At 36.9% G+C, this 20,187-nt stretch overlaps 1 protein-coding gene and 1 non-coding gene across 2 annotated transcripts in view; both read left to right on the forward strand.

Annotated features, from left to right (window-relative positions):
• CCDC178 (coiled-coil domain containing 178) overlaps nucleotides 1–20,187 on the forward strand; it is a 184,357-nt gene that overhangs the window by 34,619 nt on the left and 129,551 nt on the right. The window contains exons 11-14 of the mRNA XM_059835964.1: nucleotides 5,059–5,242; nucleotides 10,742–10,804; nucleotides 14,547–14,708; nucleotides 18,050–18,163. Of these exons, the coding sequence (XP_059691947.1) occupies nucleotides 5,059–5,242; nucleotides 10,742–10,804; nucleotides 14,547–14,708; nucleotides 18,050–18,163 (523 nt within the window). The remainder of the gene's footprint in view (nucleotides 1–5,058; nucleotides 5,243–10,741; nucleotides 10,805–14,546; nucleotides 14,709–18,049; nucleotides 18,164–20,187) is intronic.
• Nucleotides 1,158–1,228, forward strand: TRNAG-CCC (transfer RNA glycine (anticodon CCC)). Its single transcript has one exon. It is a non-coding gene; the product is annotated as a tRNA-Gly (tRNA).

The raw sequence follows: 20,187 nt of genomic DNA on the forward strand, positions 1-20,187 counted from the left end.
GATAATTCTTTTTCCTACATAGCCTACTGTAAGTATTGTTCATATGAGGATGTTATGGGGCATGTGGAAATATTAAAAGTGCTTAATTAGGAGAACTGCATGTGTCATGAAGTATGTGATCTGTAAGTCTTCTACATGTGGAATTTGCAAAATCAAGTCATCTATCCCTGATGCAATAATTAATGAGACCTGTTTCAGAATTGGGCCACAAGACCATCTGTAGAAAAACTTTCTGTTTTGAGAGTGATGTGGTTGTGGTCTGAATAGTTCAAATCAGTATTATCAGAGACTATAGGATTCAGAAACTCTGTAACAACTAACCAGAAACCATTACCAAAAGTGTATGGAAATGATGTGTTCAGGGACGGATTTACAACTGAAGTTTCATCTGGTAGTCAGAATATCCTTGAACCTCTCTTTGCTGGGTGGATTACTGTAATTACTTCTGATACCCTCTAAGTACTTGGTCTTCAGTCTCAAGGCATCACATACTGTGCCTTCACAAGTTCCTCATTTGCCACTGATTCTCCATAGCATTAGTTTCTTGACCTCGTTTATCAGTCTGTCTGCAACTGGTAAGCCACTTACAGTTATAACTCTCATTAGTCATGGTTATGTCACAGCCCTGGTTACTACTCACATTGGTATTGTTGGTCTCTATCGATCTCCTTGCTAACCTCACTGGTGTGCAGGAAAGTGTAACCAATGTATGTGGTAGAGGCAGACCTGTGAAAGTCTAAAGAATAGAACTATCATTACGGTCTAATGAGATGGCTCCTAACTAAACGGTCTTAGACTTGGAAGTACCAGAGTACGTCTGCTTTCATATTGCCTCCCTTCAGCCAAAAAATCTCTGTTGCTCTTTCTTGTTATCATCATCGAACATTATCATCTAGGGATGATTTGGGCCATTCACATGTGTACTCTGGGCTGTATTTTTTCTAACATGCTTGTAGTAGATCTTGATCATCTCCAGTGCTTTAAATCATGAGGAACAAGAACTTTTAGACCTATGCAAGATTCTTTTGTCTCAGCAGCTGAAAAAAGGGCTAGGAACCCTTTGTATTTAAGGACTTTCTAAATCAATAACTGACTATGCAGCACTTTACACCTTGGGGAAGCCCAGGGTGATTTGATTATGTAGAGGTTGTAGAGAAGCACCAGTGGTGTAGTGGTATCATGCAAGGTTCCCATTCTTGCGACCTGGGTTCGATTCCTGGCTGGTGCAGGAAAACTCGATCCTGTGCAGCAGCGCAGTGGCAGCTCTACAACTTCTAAATAATCAGATCACCCTGAGCTGCCCCAAAATCTGTGTTTACACTACTGACAGTGTCAGATGGTGAAAGTAGTCCCTCCTGTTTTGCGTAGAGCTCATTTTTTTGGTAGGGCTATTACACCTCCTGCAATATCTTTGAAAACTGCTTGTATGTGAATTTATGTAAATCAGTCAGTCATGGCTCTAAACACGGGGTCTTACAGGTGTGTGACATTGCTGAAGCCTCTAGGTCATATTTTGCATTTTGGAAAGATCATATTGTAGTTTCAGTTCTATTGGGACTGAATTCCTGTCTCCATCAGATTGGTCAGCTGCTTGGGAATCACAGTAAGCTGCATCTAGCTATGGACAATCTCTTAATAGAGAAAGGGCAATTGTAGTATATGCTACATACATGGTACATGTCAGATATAGTTCAAGATGCATATAGGCAATGTTTTCTGTTCTCTTGCTTTGTGCTTCTGTGTTACTTGAGTTTTGGGGAGGGAAATTAAGTGGCTGTGGGCTTGCACTGTCTTACAGGTTTTTCAAGGACTATATAGAAGATACTGCTGACTGTAAGACTGTATATTTAGGAAGCAGCAGTTCACATGCACTGAAAGTGGAATGTGCAGAGAGAGAGAGAGAATGTGTGTGTGTTTCTGTGTGTGTGTATGAAATAGTCCATGAAGATTAGTCCTTGTGCAGTTAGAAATCTTCGGGTTTTGTAAGGTAAATTAAGTTTTCTTCCTTTAACTAAGCAAACGACACCCTGTATTAAAGGAGCTGACCTTTGACAGAAATATTCTGGCCACTAATTCAGCTAAGGAAATGTGTGATCAGTGCTGACCTGTTGTGGGTTTGCAGATTAAGTATCGGAAACAATATTGTATATCGTGTGAAGATCCTTACAATACCATTTAGGTTTATCATTCTAATTCAGCAGATACTCAGTGGTAGTAAACAGTTTATTTTTCAGTGATCCCATTCTTCTACAAAGAAACAGTCCATGGAAGAATATTAAGTTCTAATGATACAGAGGTTGTATTCTGTCAGTCAAAGTAATATCAGTGTTTACCTCTAGGTTTTTTGTATTTGATTCAGTTTGGGTTTTGCTGTCTAATCCGATAGTCTAATCAAATGATATTTTAAGTTCACTTCTGTTAAACAGTTCACTTCTACTGAAAGTTTGTTTGTATGCAAATAAACTAAAATTGTTTATGTGACCTAAGAATTCTGCAAATAGCAACATACTTAGGAATTTGAATTCACCAGCTATATGACTAACCTGTACCACGGCACTGGTATGAAGTACCCTAGACATGGCCATTTATTATAAGATGGATGAACTGAGACAGTGTGACCAATTTCAACACTTTCAGATAAAAGGGCTAGTTTTGCCACTTTCTTCTCATCCAAAATTTGTAGTTTTATATTATATTTGGAAAGAGGGGCCCAAGAAAGCTGGTTAATATTCAAGGATCACCTCCTTCAAGCTCAAGAGCAGTCCATTCTATGAGTACGAAGTCAGGCAAAAATGCCAGGAGGCCTGCATGGATAAACAAGGAGCTCCCAGCAAAACTCAGACACAAAAAGGAAGCATACAGAAGGTGGAAGCAGGGACAAGTAACCTGGGAGGAATACAGAGACATTATCTGAGCATGCAGAGATGCAGTTAGGAAAGCCAAAACCCAAATGGAATTTAATCTGGCAAGAGATATCAAAAGCAACAAGAAGGTCTTCTCTAAGTGCATAGGTCACAAAAGAAAGACTAGGGAAAATGTGGGCCCATCGCTGAATGAGGCAGGGAACCTGCTGACACAGGGCATGGAAAAGGCTGAAGTACTGAATGCCTTCTTTGCTTCAGTCTTTACTAGCAAGAGCCAGCCTTTAGGAACTCCAGGTTCCAGAGACCAGAGGGAAAGGCTGGAGCAAGGAAGACATACCATTGGTGGAAGAGGATCAGGTCAGGGAATACTTAAGCAAACTGGACATGCATAAGTCCATGGGCCCTGATGGGATGCACCCACAAGTGCTGAGGGAGCTTGCTGATGTCATTGTCAGGCCACTCTCAATAATCTTTGAGCAACTGGGAGAAGTGCCTGAGGACTGGAGGAAAGCGAATGTCACTCCTTTGTTCAAGAAAGGCAGGAAAGAGGACCCAGGGAACTACAGGCTAGTCAGCCTCACCTCAGTCCCTGTGAAGGTCATGGAGCAGCTAATTCTGGAAACCATTTTCCAGGCACATTTCACAAGGACAAGAAAGTCATCAGGAGTAGTCAGCATGGGTTCACCAACGGGAAGTCATGCTTGACCAGGTTGATAACCTTCTGTGGTGAAATGACTGGCCTGGTAGACGAGGGGAGAGCAGTGGATATTGTCTACCTGGACTTCAGTAAGGCTTTCGACACTGTCTGCCGTTAAGATCCTCATAGACAAGCTGCTGATGTACAGGCTGGATGAGCAGACAGTGAGGTGGATTGAAAACTGGCTGAATGGCCAATCCCAGAGGGCGGTGTTTAGTGGCACAAAGTCAAGTTGGAGGCCAGTAACTAGTGGTGTACCCCAGGGGTCAATACTGAGTCCAGTCCTGTTTAACATCTTCATTAATGATCTAGATGATGGGGCAGAGTGTACCCTCAGAAAGTTTGCTGATGACACCAAACTGGAAGGAGTGTCTGATACACTGGAAGGCCATGCTACCATCCAGAGGGACTTCAACAGGCTGGAGAAATGGGCCACAAAGAACCTCATGAAGTTCAACAAGGAGGAATGCAAAGTTCTGCACCTGAGGAGGAACAACACCAGGCACCAATATATGCTGGGGGCCACCCAGCTGGAAAGCAGCTTGGCAGAAGAGGCCCTGGAGGTCCTGGTGGACACCAAGTTGAACGTGAGCCAGCAATGTGCCTTTGCCGCAAAGAAGGCCAATGACATCCTGCATTAGGAGGAACGTTGCCAGCAGGTCAAGGGAGGTGATCCTTCCCCTCTACTCAGCACTGGTGAGGCCACACCTGGGGTACTGCATCCAGTTCTGGGCTCCCCCGTACAAGAGAGTCATGGACATACTGGAGAGAGTCCAAAAAAGGGCCATGAATATGGTGAAGGGACTAGAGCATCTGTCCTATGAGGAAAGGCTGAGAGAGCTAGGACTGTTCAGCCTGGAGAAGAGAGGACTCAGGGACGATCTTAATAATTTATATAAATACCTGAAGGGAAGGTGCAAAGAGGATGGAGCCAGGTTCTTTTCAATGGTGCCTAGTGACAGGACCAGAAGCAATGGGCACAAACCAAAATACAGGAGGCTCTGTATGAACATTAGGAAACACTTTTTTACTGTGAGAGTGACTGAGCACTGGCACAGGTTGGCGATGCAGGTTGTGAATTCTCCATCCTTGGAGATATTCAAAAGCCATCTGGACATGGTCCTGGGCAACTGTCTCTAGGTGGCCTTGCTTGAGCAGGGTAGTTGGACCAGATGACTTCCAGAAGTCCCTTCTAACCTCAGCCATTCTGTGATTCTATGATACAGGTTAACAGTAGAGATATATAGGAAAACAAAAAAATGGATATATATAATTGTTTAATATCAATGAACTATCAGGGCTTATACTCATGAATAAAGAGACTTTAAAATTTTGAGGAAGAGCCTGGTGTTTTCAGCATCAGATATAAGGATGATAAAATACTGCTTTTGACTTTAAAATGTTTTAGCTTTACTTACTCAATAATGGGTTTTACTTTTAGTTTAGTTAATATACTTTATAAAAATAAATGTAAAATTGGCTGGTTTATTTCAACAGTTCAAGAAAAAAGAAGGCATATCAGTCAGAAGTTGAAACTATCTGCAAAAGCATGTGTGAGATTGAACAGCAAATAGAAAGACTAAATGAAGATCTCTGTAATGCTGAATTGTCCTACAGTGAAAAAAAAACAAAGTATGAGGACTTAAAAAAAAACAAAACTGCAGAAAAAATCTCTTACAAGGTATATTTTTTTATTTAAATTCATTTTTTAGAGTGGAATAATAAAAAATAATTATCTTTGTATCAGAAAATTATTGTGCAAGCAACCTAATATTAAAAAAATATAATTTAAAATTTATGTTTTTAATTGTGCATTTTAAAACACTTGAAAAATGGCAGATAACCATAGTCTCTGGAAGAAAAAATAAATTGGTTACTAAATGGTCACAGGTAATGGCAGGCCAAAAAGTAAAGTTAACATATTAAATATTCTCAACCATACAAAGTTTTTGTTATTACTAGATGTTTTAAAATTAATACTAATGAATAACAATGTAATTCTTTATGTAACTAAGTGATTAGAAGAATTTGTAAATCAATGTAGTTTTATGCGATGTTAAATGTAACCATTGCAAATGAAATACTACATTAGAATAATTATTTAATTATCATTTGGATGTCATTAGTTATCTAGAATTGAAATCATAGCTCATCCTTATTTAGAAGCCTTGCCATGACTATGAAGGCTTACAAGACTTACAAGACTTTTGTTTTTTCACTTTACATAATTCTTAATGAATAATGTTGTACATATGCATACAGCTTTTAGGATCAGTGTTATTGCAGGATGTTAGACTGAGCATTCAGAAATATGGAAAGAAAATAATAGGGGGAATTCTCAAGGATCTTTTTGTACCAGGGAGATACAAATTGTGTTTTGCACATTCTTTGCTAGAGATCTTCTGCAGTATGTAAAGTATAGATTGCCTGGAGGGAAAAACTTTCACAGTTCTATTTTCTGTAATAATTTTAGGATTTCCTAACTTGTAATCAGTAAAATTAAGAACATTAATAGTATTTTCCTAGTTATAGTATGCATTGGTATATTAGGCACTCCATATGCTTCCTGCCTTCCTTTTCACCTACCTGCTTGCCAAAGGTGAAGGTATGTTCAAGTACCAGACTCTGTTTCTAAAAAGAAAAGAGGAATTGTTGGATGTGATTTAAGACAGAGCCAGTTTAAAAGCTTATACAGTCAAGGTAAAAAATAGCAAAACATGAGCTAGAGTACTATAGAACTGTTTTCAGAGTGAATAGGAGTGAGTCCATTTTTTGTTTGTTAAGGCCTTTCATAGTGCCAGGTTGCCTTCTCTTGGATCAGATTTATAGTCCTGGCAATATCTGAATTTGCACCATGTAGTTTTGTCCTATAAATTGCCTTTTTTTGGTGTATTATGCTGTTTTATTGCCATAAGTTTTAATACTAAATTTGTGTGACTTTTCTGTCTTGTTTGTATACAAATTCGCCAAGCACCATTTTCCCCACATTCTCAGTGTTGTGTGCTGAAATATTTACACAAATGGATGTTCAACTGTACAATCAGGGGAATCTACTATGATTCTTCTTATGGTTTAAATATTTAAGGGATGCTAAATATTAGTCGAAGAAATTAGGATTTTAGAAGGGATTCAGGCAAAGCCCCTGTTTATTTGCTGTCCTACATCCTATTTTTTGTGTGTCTTAATTTATATTTTCCCTTTAACTTTAAAAAATTAGTTTATATTTTAATTAAATTAATTAGCTTTAATTAGAAATTAATTTAGAATTTATTAATTTTTCTTCCATGAGTTTTACAGTCACATTTTGGATTTTTGGCATCCACAACATCCTGTGATAAGGACTTCAACAGATTTGTCGTGTGTTGTGTGAAAAATTACTTTGTTTCTTTGTTTTCTGCCTAGCATACACTATCTTCATATAATCTCCTGGTTCTTACTTTCAAAGATGTATTGGTCAGTCATTCCATATTCGCTTCCTACATGTCACACATGACTTTATAGGCTTTTATCATATTCCCCCTCTTTTTCAAGCTGAAGACTCCTAATCCACTAACTGTCCCATGTCTGTCATCCAGGTCTGTTTTCCAGTTCCGTTATTACAGGGAAAGAGCATAGAGTATTCAATACACAGGTACATCTTGGGCATATATAGTGGTATAACAATGACTTCTGTTTTGTTCTCTGTTCCTTTTGTAATAGTTCTTAACATTACAATTGTTCTTTTAAATGCAGTGGAGCATTTTATTCTTCACAATCTTTTCCTGTTTGATTACTAGACAGCTCAGAGTCCAGCATTATATAAAGTGAAGACTTTGTCCTAATGTACAAACATACATTAACCTTCACTGAATTTTGTCTCCTGTAAGTAAGAAATCCAGCTGGTTTTAGTAAATCATCCCACAAAATCCCTCATTTTCCATACTGTTTCTGAATAGATTGGAAACCACAGGATTCAGCATGGATACTTGCAGGACCCCACTGTAACTGCCACTGTGAAAACTGGTAATTTATTTCTACTCTAGGTCTTCTGTCTTTAAATACATTATATATTCATGTGAGGACTTTTATCTTCAACTCATGGGAAATTAATTAAGGAGTCATTCTTACAATACTTTATCAAATACCATTTAGGAGTCCAAGTAGATTGTATCACTCAGTTATCTCTTCTCCACTTACTTCTTAAATCCTTCAGAAAATTGATGAATTTTGAGGCACCGCTTCCCAGTCATGCTGAGTCCTCTCCTATGCATCAAATTTTCCATGTGCCTGCTAATTATTTTTTTCATAATAATTCATATTATGAGTTTGCTTCTTAGGGCTTTGAAGGTTTTACTTGTTTTGGAATTTGAGGGGTTTTTTACCCTATCGTATTCTGAGTGCTTCATGGTAAGTCTGTCTTTAAGCGCTTCTGATCATCTCTTGGCCTTACATTGTCTCTTGCAGGCTTCCTATCAATCAGATGTGCTTGGAAAAGAACTTGTTTTATATCCCTTGCAGGTTTTTCCAAAACCTCTTATTTAGCTTGCTTGATGGTATTTTTAGATTTAAATAGGCAAAGTTCAGAATCTTTTCTGTTTTCCTTTTTTTAGACATAATTTCAACCTTTTTGTCTTCCTGCTAATAGCTTCCCTTCTGTTTAGTGGTGTTAATCTTCTTTTTGGTATTTCCAAAGTGTCTGTCAAAACTTGGCTTGCACGTGCTTTGAGCCTCCAGTATGATATCTGTAAGTAATCTCCATCTGACATGCAAGCACTTTACTCTTTTACCTGTTCCTCATAAAGTTTTTAATAAACTCCTCTAATTTTTATAAAAAATTCATTTTTTAATTTGACTACAGTATTTCTTTTTGGATTTTGTTGTTCCTCATGCTCTCTTCTCAAGTCATAGTGTTAAACATCCCAGGCATGTAGTCAGACAGAAATGCATCTCAAAGCTGTACATTTACGGTTAGAGATGGAATTGCATTCTGTAGGTATTCTGGCTTACTTGTTGGCACAACTTAACTTCTACATGAAGCCATTATTAGTGGTCCTGCCTTCAGTGGTAAGATTGCTTTCCAGCACCACTCAAGTTGCTTCAGTGACCTTGTTAATGAATACCTCCATTCCTACCACTTGCAGAATGACCGTTCTGTCAACAACTTTAAGTCAACATTGCTATATTTAGCCTTAGTTACCATAAATTATCAAAAACATTGTGTTTATAATAATTTAAAGCATGAATATATACATTAAAACATACACAGAGAAGGTGACCAGTTGCAAGAGCTATTTGCAAGGTGAAAGTTAGTGTGAATGGAGTGCACAGAAGCTAAGATACCTCTACCTAAGCAACAGTTGAATAGTGGTTAATTTTGAATATGATCATATAAATGAAGGTGCAATTTATAGCTTACTGCCTGGTCTCTGCTGATACTCTGTGAGGGCAATTACCCCCTGGTGTGTCTGAAAAAAGTGTCTGTCTGTAACCAGCAGTTAAACTGTATCCTTGGGCTACTGAATAGAGTGAAAAATATATTAATGCAATCACCAAGTGTTATCATTAGTCATTCAAAATGTTGCTGCATTTTGGAGAGTAGTCCAGATGCCACAGTTTGTCTAATAGACTCAGAGATTTGGATTCAAATAGACTATATGCATATGTGGGCAAGGAGGTGTGAGGGGGAGGGCAGGGTCTGGGCATGAGTTGTTGCTTGGAGTTATCTGTGGAGCAAATGTATAAACTCTCGTCTGGAAAAAAAGGCTTTTACTCATTGATTACAGGATGTGTTTTCCACATGAATACTGATCTCTCACTTCTGTTTCCTTGAAGTTCCTAATAATCTTTGGGATTTGGGGTTTGAGAATATATGGAGATGTTTGGCACCTGTTTTTGTATTTTCTTATGTATGTGGCACCTGGGAGATGTTTATGATCTCCTTATACAGAAACCTCTCTCTCCAAGTGCTGATGGCATATGCACTTCTAAAGTGCAGATATGGATGTGAATAAAACATCTTGAATAAATACATTTCCATAATATAATTGATTGAGTCTATTTCTTACTTTACTGTTGGCCATGTTGTGCCTAGTTTTGCTTAAATAATCAGTTTTTCACTTCCTAAATTCACTTAAAAAGAATCACACAATCACAGAATGATGGAAGGGACCTCTGGAGATCATCTAGTCCAACCCATCCCTCCAGAGCAGGTTCACCTAGAGCAGATTGCACAGGAATGTGTCCAGGCGAGTTTTGAGTATCTCCAGAGAAGGACACTCCACAACCTCTCTGGGCAGCTTGTTCCAGTGCTCTGCCACCCTCAAGGTAAAGAAGTTCCTCCTCATGTTTAGGTGGAACTTCCTATGACCAAGTGTGTGTCCGCTACCTCTCGTCCTGTCACTGGACACCACTGAAAAAAAGACTGGCCCCATCCTCCTGGCACCCACCCCTTAAGTATTTATAAGCATTAATAAGATCCCCTCTCAGTCTTCTCCAGACTAAAAAGACCCAAGTCCCTCAGCTTTTCCTCATAAGAAAGATGTTCCAGGCCCCTAATCATCTCTGTAGCCCTTTGCTGTACCCTCTCCAGCAGTTCCCTGTCCTTGAACCGGGGAGCCCAGAACTGGGCACAGTAGAAAACAGAAAGCCCTAATTAGGGTTTGACTTAGATTGTAATCAGGTATAGTTATGATGGTCTGCTAATCTGACATACATGAAATTGGAAGTTTTCAAGGCGCAAACTATAACAATGTCCTATATAACTGTTATCCTAGAAGTGATATGAGTAGGATAGTCATATAAGAAAGAGCTAAAACATGTTCCAATTTTTACTAGAAATTACAGAAAAGTCTCATCATATAAAATATAGAAGGCACTGAGATTTTAAATTTTTGAACATTTCCTATCCAATAACCATTTAGTTAAGCCAGCTTAGCTTCTTTGTGTGTTCAATTATTTTAAGCTACAAAAAATAAATTACATTAAATCTAGAAAATATTGTTGCTTTTCTTATAGGATCATCTATATTTATTTACCTCTTGTGTCTGAGACTCTGTTGTAATTTCCTTTTTAATATAGTTTTATGATATTTGAGAAAAAATTGGAAAGCTATGCTCGTCCTTACTCTGATGTTAAATTTTCGTTGCTGTTTTCCATTTACTTGTTTTCTTATGCATTGTATATGGCTTTTTTTTTTCCTAAGAATTCAGAGTGGAATCTTAAAAAAGGAATTCAAGATCAAAAAGGAGTTTGGAAAGTGACTCAGGTAAACATGACAGTAACCATTTTACTTCAAATCAAAATTATTATTCTTCCTTCTTTTTACTTCCTACCATGAAGTAACTTTGAGTACCTTGTGACCAACTCACATAGAAGACTAATGGGTTTTGCTAAGTAATGATGCCTGCTGTTTAACAACTAGGAAAATTTAAATACTCATGAAACCATGAAACAGTTCAGTTGTATCCCAGTTATTCACAATAATTTCCAGTTTGCTTTAAAAGATAAAAAACCTTTAGTAATAATCTGTGTATGCAGTGAATTTGTATATCTTTCTTACTTCAGTTTCTGTAGAAAGTGCAATCAGACCCTTACCATACCTTATATTGACACATGCGCATGTAAAATAGGGCGGCCCTAACACTATTTATTTTCTCTTGGTGTGAACTGCTAAATTCACACAACACACTTTCGTGTCCCTTTTTTGGTTGTCAAATGTATCTCTTTTCTTCTGGACTTCAGTGATGCTTGTCAACCATCCTTAGGCAAGTGTTGATATTTTATCAGCCTCTCTGACTGAAATCCCAAGTTTGGCATCTCCAGTAGGGATATTCCATCTATATCCTTCCTTTGGCAGATGGATTCCATCAGCTGTCTTCTGCAAGAGCGTGGATAGTGGTCATATTCAAACTGTTGTAATAACTACTGGGTCTTAAAGCCTCAAGTGAGACACTGAATGGAAGCTCCAGGACTATTTTCTGAAGAAGTCCTTAATCTCTGCATTCAGTGTCACCAGCAACAGATAGGAGGCCTTAAGGTGGGGTTGTCAGAACCAAGCTCTGGCTTCTGTCTGAGCAGCAACTTTCCAGAGATCACTCTTTTGTTCTCTGTGATGCCAGAAAATCTAAGCCAATGTTTCCTTCAAAGTTTAGTTCAGGAACACAGAGACCTTTATGATACAGAAGACCTGGCAAAATCAGCAACTGCTGAAATGGCTGTTAGTACTGACCTTGCTGTTAGTGGTCCCTGCCTGCAAGATAAAGGCAAGTAATAGATTTCCAGTTGCTATTGTTGGGCACATCCTGTGAGGAGATGGGATACAGTGATAATGGCCATGCCAACCTTGAGCCACTACTGGCTGAACCAGGTCCCTTGCAAGAAGTAAAAGCGTTACCTTTTCCTTAGATAAAACTTGATACCAGATAAACAGTACAATTAATGACTTTCTTCTCATCCAAGATCCCTCTAATAACTGGAAAAGATCTCCCTTGATGCATCATTAGCACACCTGTGTATAACCCATCCTGAGAGCCCTTTCATAGTTGGTAAGTGAGTGCAATTGAGATTCACCCCTTCTTTCCTATGATAACGTGTAATATTTCTACTGTTAATGCTCCCACTCTCACCGTTATGAGATGCAGGATTGTTTGGCTCCATTGCTCCGTCCTGCTCATCCTGAGATGAATACTCACGTGCTGTGAGTGTTCTGATGTTGGATTCTGATCCAACATCATGTGGGATCGAAAGAACATAGCCAGAACTGGAGGGAGGCATTGCAGTCTTTTACTGCAAGTCCTTGAGTCAGAAACCCCCTTTGGCTCCTTTGGCAATGGTCTCAGGAGAGATTTTCTCTGAGAGCTATTAGTGGCAATTTTCTTTAAAATTGAATGTTGGATTTACTGTGATGACCAGAAGTCCTTCTGAGAGTTTTGTTCCTTTTTTTTTTTTTTTTTTTTTTTTTTTTTGAGAGAGAGAGAAGTCTGAACCTTTTTTACTTGCTTTTGGACATTCAGTCTCCATTTTGCTTTTGTTACAAAGCTTGTTCTCTTCCATTCTGTGACTTTGAACTGTGCAAGAGGTCAATAGCAGAATCTAGTATCTACATCTCCCATTTCTAGAAAAGACAAGCCCTAAGAGAGATCTTGCAGTTCCTGTTTGACCCAGACATTAGCAGAAAGTTTTAAATGTTCCTCTTCTAAGCCAAGGTCTCCATTAAATGCAATTGTGGTTGATGCACAACTTCCCTATGATTCTCAGGCTTTGCTTCAGAGAAGGCTGAAGGGAATGTTTCTGGCCCTGACTGCCACAGCATGACAGGCTTGATTTGGTGCTTCCAAACATCTTCCTCCCTTTTTGGTGTTTAGTATTGATCCTTTTAGATTATTCATTGAAACTAAAAATCTCCTTTCTTTCTCTTGATTCTTGATAAAGATCCTTAGTGGCAACTGTCTCCCACTTCTTTCATTTTACAGACAGAAACGAAAGAATGCTGTCCTAATGGGAAGTAAATGTTGCGCTCACAACTGCTTTTTTCATTGTAGGTCATGTTTTTTTCAGGATAAAGAGGTTCTTGAGATTCATCTTGTACTTCTTTCAAGGTGGATTAAAAGTTCTGTTTCAACTAAACCTATTTTTTCTATTTTTCTCCCAAAGCCTCATTTGTCTGAGTTAGACAACCTTCATACCCTTGCTGTTAAGAGCTTTTTTCTTACTAATAGGACAAAACTTAATGATGATGTCAAAGGATGTTGAAAGTGCAAAAGCTATCACTAACTGGTGACTGTTGAAGTGCACAGCAGTTTAGATGAGACACTGTTCTGAGATAGCCAAAGGGAATCTCCTAATGCCATCTGAGTATAAAGCAACAGAGATCCAGAAGTGTTAGTGGTTTTCTGGGAAGCTTGTCAATTCCACCTACCAACCATGTTGTCACCTGGAACATTATCCGTAACTCACCTGATGTTGTGCCATTCTATAGGAGTTCAGAAATCATGCTGCATTTGCTAGTTGAAACACTCCTGGTAAGGATAACTATGTAGACTATGATTTAAAACTAGAAAAAGGAGTTATTTACCACCTAGCAAAATACTTTGAAAAGAGTAAGTCACATGTATGGTCATTTCTTGCCCTCTTTCCTATAATTTTCTTGGCTTATTTCACTCTGCTTCTACAGCTGAAAGGAATTCAAAATGTTGCCAGCTGTGTTCCACTTTAAATATATATAGACATACATGTGTGTGTGTGTGTGTGTATGTATCTCTCAATATCAGATGTTGTGTATTCACTCTTTGCTACACAGATAAATAATTATTTGAGTTCAAGTGATGGTGAATTTTGGATATTAGACATTCTAAATTTATGTAAGACCTGCCTATTCTGAAGAACACAGCTGCTGTTATATAATATTTCTCTATCTTTCTCTTTCTTTATTTCTTTGGGTGGAGGGGAGAAGTTTGGAGTGGATGTATGCTGGATCTTGTATTTCCCAAACTTGAAGGGTGTGTTTGCAAAGATTTTGTTCCTTTTCACTCTGCAGTGTTTTCCTTCTCTTTTTTCACTCCTTTTTTTTTTAAATCTAGGAACATGCCTACGTTGATTATGTTTCCCATCAGAAAAAATTTTCACTCTTGACACTAATATTTAAAATTTTAATTCCTCTTTTATGGAATTCTTTTCTACTATTTGCTTAAATAGTACTGTAAATTCATTGTCTGCTTCAATGTAATTTTTATATTTCTTGCTGATTCCTCTGCTGTATTTGTGTTTGCCAGTTCTGCTGGCTATTCAGCTTTTCCTATTCAAAGGCTTCTGACATATGCTGACTTAATGGCCAACTTTTTCTTCATTTTGAAGACATTTTTAATCACCTTATTATGTATTTGTTAACTTTTGGTCTATTCATGGTGTTTACTTACGAGTATACATGTTCTTTCAGATTTGGATTTTTCATGTTCTAATTCTGCTTTTGAAATACTGAAAGCTAATTATATATATATTTGTATAAACAGGCCAGGATTAAAGCAATATATGATGAGCTAGAGGAAAAGCAAAAAGAGAAACTCAAGAAAAGAGAGGAAGATATGAAGAGGATAGAAGAGATTGAGAGACAAGTAGCTGATCTAGAAACAAAATTTAAAAGAAATAAAGATATATCTAAAGACAACGATGAGGTAAAAGCAGTAGATTCTGGACCACTCACTAGCATATTTTTTTGTTATTACTAGAAAACAGTAAGATGAAACAGAAGTCCATAGCTCAGAAGAGTTGGATTTTGCAGCTGTGCAGTTGTGCTGTGATACAACATAACAAAATACAACATAATTCCAGCCTTGGTTTTGACCTTTCTTGCTTTCTGTATTAGAAAAACGTTTCTGTCTCTTTTAACTTCTGTGGTCTGTTTTCTTACCAACGGGAAGACTGTTTAGTACGTGCTTGTTTCTTTTGTACTTCTTTGCTTATAAGCTGAAGAGAGCAACTAGTGTATAAGCCCCCAGCCATGGCATGCTGGAGACCTTCTTCGCTTCCCTGCTTTATGTGTGATACTGGTAAAAATGTTTTTCTTTCCCCTCATGAAAGGTCTGTTTTATATAATAAGACAAAGAAACAGAAGATACTTGTATGAAAAACAGGTCCTCAACCTACTTGAATTGACTTAATTAAGTACAGTCTTCTCTTCCAAGTATTTCTTTTGCTTCTGGTAGAGCATTCCTACTGTTATAGTATGATATGTTTTGGTCGGCCCCTTTATCATCTTGCAAGTATGGCCAAAGAGCCATTTTCCTCCAGTTGTCCAGTGATGACCTAGTAGCCTGTTCCCCATATTTGCAGCATATATTAGTGGTGTTAACCTTCCCTGAGGTTAAAATCTTGGGAAATATTTCAGAGAAATAACCTTTTGTCCAGACCTGCTCAAAAAAGTAACAGAAATACTAACTAAATTTGTATGACTGAGAAACATTTTCTTCATAGACTTTCCTCTTTTAGATCTGGTGATCTTTTAGATCTTTGAAAGCTTTGCTTATATGGAGTGCTACAACCATGGTAATAGAGAGCAGAGTGCAAAGTGGACAATGTTATCTGAATAAATCACTGTTTGAAAACAAGATATTACAATGATGGATATTTTTCAAAAATACCTGGTAGTAAGTAGAACAGTTCACTAGTAGTCCTACAAACATGAGACCTTAGCTAGGTAGACGATCATGTCCTTAAACAATGCTGATGCATCTCAACAAACATCTGTAGAAACAGACCTTACTATTCTGAAATGATGTGGAAATATTCAAAATCGCAACCCTAGTTTAGTTCAAGATGTAATGTCTGTACATTATATTGAAGCAAAACCCTCAAACCAACCCATTCAGTCTTTCTTTTGCAGAATTGTTTGGAATGTAATTTATTCACAGATTTATTTTTTTTTTAGTTGAGATAATTTCCATACTTTTTGCTTTATCCTTTTTGTATGTTGTTTTCTTGAGCAGGTGCTTATTCCTTTTCTTCTCTTGGGAAATGGCTCTGAAAACGACTGGAAACATGAGAAAAATTTCAACTGTTTTCAGTCTTGTATCATGAGTGAAACAGAGTTTGGCTTTCACACTGTTAATTGTACAAGTCAGCAACACTGAAATTGGGGGCTGTCCTTCTATAATTGCACTTAAATTAAGCTTTGCATACTACTTTGTTCTGTATTCCACCATGAAATGCGTACAAATCCTTGCAAACAAGTCCTTCCAAATGTGAGCTGCCCCACATTGTATGAACAGGTGGGCATGCATTGTTCACTGTAACAAGCAGTTTTACAATCTAGGGAAGGTATTTGAAGCTTCCATTTTTTTGGCAAAGGAAGTAAGTGTCTTAGGGACCAGAACTGAAAATACAGTAATCAGTGTGAAAGAAGTAATTATTTCTTAAGTGTCTGAAAGAGGAGGGCATTTTCACTGGACCTTACTGCCAGAAAAGAAAAAGCAAAATGCCTTCATTTTTGTTTCCAAATCAATAGGAAACAAAAGTAGTTATTGATGGTTTACATCCAGAATTAAGGCAAGGAGTTTTCAATAAGCCATATACTTGTTATGGAATATTCTCACAATCAAGTAAGATCAAAATCTTTTGAGCCTATTCAGTTTAGATACAGGATTTTTAATTTTTGCTCAAAGCCCAGATACAAGAATTTCTGCTGCCTCAGCAAGAAGTTTTTTGTTGCAAAATCAGTCTGTAGGTTCATAGTTCTGTTATCTGACTACTAGTAAATAGCTTGTCACGGTAGATTGTCTTCTTCAGTTTTTTAGTGTTATTCTCTTTGAAGGGTTCTTGACATAGTCTGCATGTAGCAATACTTCACCATTTTTGGAGGAGAGATGGAGGATGTTGAATAGTTTGAGTTCAAATAATGGATTATGTGATAGTTTATTTTTGATGCAGGTTTAATAAGTCAAATTGAAAAATTAAAAAAAAAGATTCCTCTAATAGCTAATAGTATTTTCAAAACAACGCATTAATGTCAGTGACTAATGTTGTTAGCCCTTCCCCAACTAAAACTAAGTAGAAACAATGTGACAAAGATCACATCATTAGTTTCCTGGAAACCTAGAGAGGTGTGGTGTAAGTTATACATCATGGTCTATCGCTGTGTATTTGCTTCTGTTTTAAAAGCTTGGAAACAGAGTTTGCACAAGCAGATTTGTATGTGACTGATACACAAAAGATATTGGTAATTTCAAGGAGGAACTTTCTCATTGATTAAACGTTTAAACTATTGTTTCAGAATGGAAATATTAATACCTATTTTAATATTCTTTGTTGTAAGTCTAAATGAAATGTAAAGCTTGGAATAATATAACTATTACACAATTTATGTAAGCACATTTAGTAATCTAAAATTTTCCTTATTACATGTATTAATAATAATTTCTATCATTTAATATTTGGTGCTCACACTACTGATTGCAATGAAATTAACAAAATAGAAAAGAACTCTTGTTTTTCTTGAGGTGCTAGTTAATAATAGAGTGGATTAATGAAAAATATAAGAATGAGATATCCCAATATTTTATTTTATTTCTTCTTCCTCCTCTTGTTACCTATCCTTAGCTGTATTTTTAATGCGTTAGTGATATTAAGTAATAAACATTTATTTTGCCCTTTATACAAATTCCATGGAAGCTATTCCAAATATATATTTTGATTTCAGAACTTTATTTATAACTTCCTTGGCAGAAAGAAAGTAAAGAAGCCTGGGGAGCAGAGTAAGCAGTGATGTTTTGCTGTAAGATGATAAACACTATATGAAGTAGCAGAGATGTTTTCTATTTTAAATGTGCATTTTTTCATTCAAAGTGTAGAGTATATAAACCTACATGACGAAAAAATGGGTATGGAAGGGAAAACAAAAATAAGCTTAAGAATGGTAACTGTTAAAGAATTTAATAACTAATATATTTTCTGATTTCTAGAGAATGTAGGACAATAACTTTTGAACACTAACACGTGTGTTTATGCATAAACTCTCCAGAAGCTCTCCTGCTTGGATCAGAGAGTACAAGAGCTAGATAAACAGCAGAAGCAAACTGAGCAACAACTGGAACAAAAAAGAAGTATCATGCAACAACAATTAAATGATATACAGGTGAATAATTTAATGCTTGTACAGCTTTTTTGAAGTATGTTTAATTTCAAAGGTTAGGCTGTCATTTCTACACAGTTGCCTTGGAACTATATATATACATACAGTGTATGTACTATTTTCTGTCACTTGCTTGAACTAACCTATGAGGTCCATAGCCTTGAGACAGCAAAAAGTACAAAGCAAAATTTATATTGGGGTCATTGAGAAGTCCTTTGCTTTCTTCATTTGCTACACTGGCTCAGATTGCTTGAGGGGCTTTAGAAATGCAATGGAGAAAATCAATAAAGGATGAAAAAGATTCTAGTGTAATAGGAAGTGCCTGCTGATTGCATGTTTGCACAGCAGATGGCATCTTTTTGTAAATGATGGCTTATATCTGCTGTATCAGTTACTAAACTGTATAATCCACCAAAGGGAATTATTGAATTTCATTACTGAACACTATGCTTTATATAAACATGGTTATAAGCATTAGAAGAAACAAGCATTTTCTTTCTAAGAGTCTGTTCATTTTTATTATTCTTTCAATTGCATGTTGTATAAACTTAAGTTAGATATTACAGCATCAAAGATGAGTCATATAGATTAAAAAAAAAATAAGAAAAGCTTTCATGTTGTTTAGAGTAGCTTTCATGAATCCGGTAATTTGTATTGAAAAATTCTGAGACTTCCTATATATGACAGAATCTTAAATTAAGCATTGGGAAATTCATTGATTCACACAGGTTTCTAAATTTGGCAGAGAAGACGGAGTTTATACATCCCTTTCTGTTAAAGATTGTGCTCTACCAAACTGCAGGTTTGCCAATTGATCTTAGAACATGTGGAAATGACTGATGAGTCAGCACACAGATAATCAGTAATTCTACAATGTTTTTCAGTGCACTTATTTCCTATACTTTTTATTATTATTATTTTTAGTGCTGCCTTTCCTAGTAACTGTAAATAACTGTTTCCATTAGTTACTTGAGCAATATTTGAGTTTGTGTCCTGGAGGAGTATTAGAGGAGTGTTCTGGGTAAGTGGAATAAAACAATGTACAAAGCCTATTTTATTATATCTGTAGAGCTCTGAACTGGTAACAATACTTGGATACCTTAGATGTTGTGTTCTTAGAGCCTGATATAGTTCCTTGATCGTAGCAACTGAAGTTTTGTAAGAGGGAGGCTTTATAAAGGGGCTGTCTTATTTTTAACAGTTACTCATATTTGTAGCTGTGCAGGGTCACACTATATGATTCTGTTAATCATGTGATATTGTTTTTAAGGAAAAGTTATTTAAAGTTATATTCAGAGATTTTAATGCTCTCCCATGGTTAAGACATTGGCTTTTTTAAGGCTTGTCCAGTGTGTAGCGTAAATGATATGGAAGAAATGGCTATGATTTCATAGTATTCTTAGTACAGGAGTAATATAGTTTCCAGCTTCCAACTGACCAAGCAATTCACTCAACCCTTCATAGTTTACCTATTTTAGGACAAGATGAATCACACCCTGGAGGCTTCTGCATCTCACCATTGAATTTGAAGTGACTTAGTTTGGTCTGCTGACATTTAAATATCTAAAAGCTAGATATTTAGATAAGAGCATATGAATTCTACCCTATAATACACTAGTAGTCTTGTTGATCAGCGAAGAAGAATGAAGAATACTGTTCATGTTTTGAAGAGCTGAATGACCAAGTGCTTCAGCTTAGGCAGGATACTGGACTGGTAACCACTACAGCAAGACGTAAGGAGTGGATATTCAGTCTATCGATACTTGGATCACAGAATGTAGAGTATGTCACCATTTTTGTTTGTTTGTTCTAAAACCTGATTGCAAATTCTCTGTCTTCTATAATAGGTACCAGATTGCACTGACTCAATGGCTATTCTTCCATATGCTTGGAAGCCAACATTTTCAGGTTTTGTCTGCCATCTTGGTTAAAAAGTCCTGGGAAAAGTGCAGGAAGTCAAAGAGACAAAATTCTTCTTCATAGGCAGTTTTATTCTAACAGAGCTCATATGTGAACCTGACTCTGGC

The sequence above is a fragment of the Gavia stellata genome, chromosome 3, assembly GCF_030936135.1.
Source record: "Gavia stellata isolate bGavSte3 chromosome 3, bGavSte3.hap2, whole genome shotgun sequence".
Classification (NCBI taxonomy): Eukaryota; Metazoa; Chordata; class Aves; order Gaviiformes; family Gaviidae; genus Gavia; species Gavia stellata.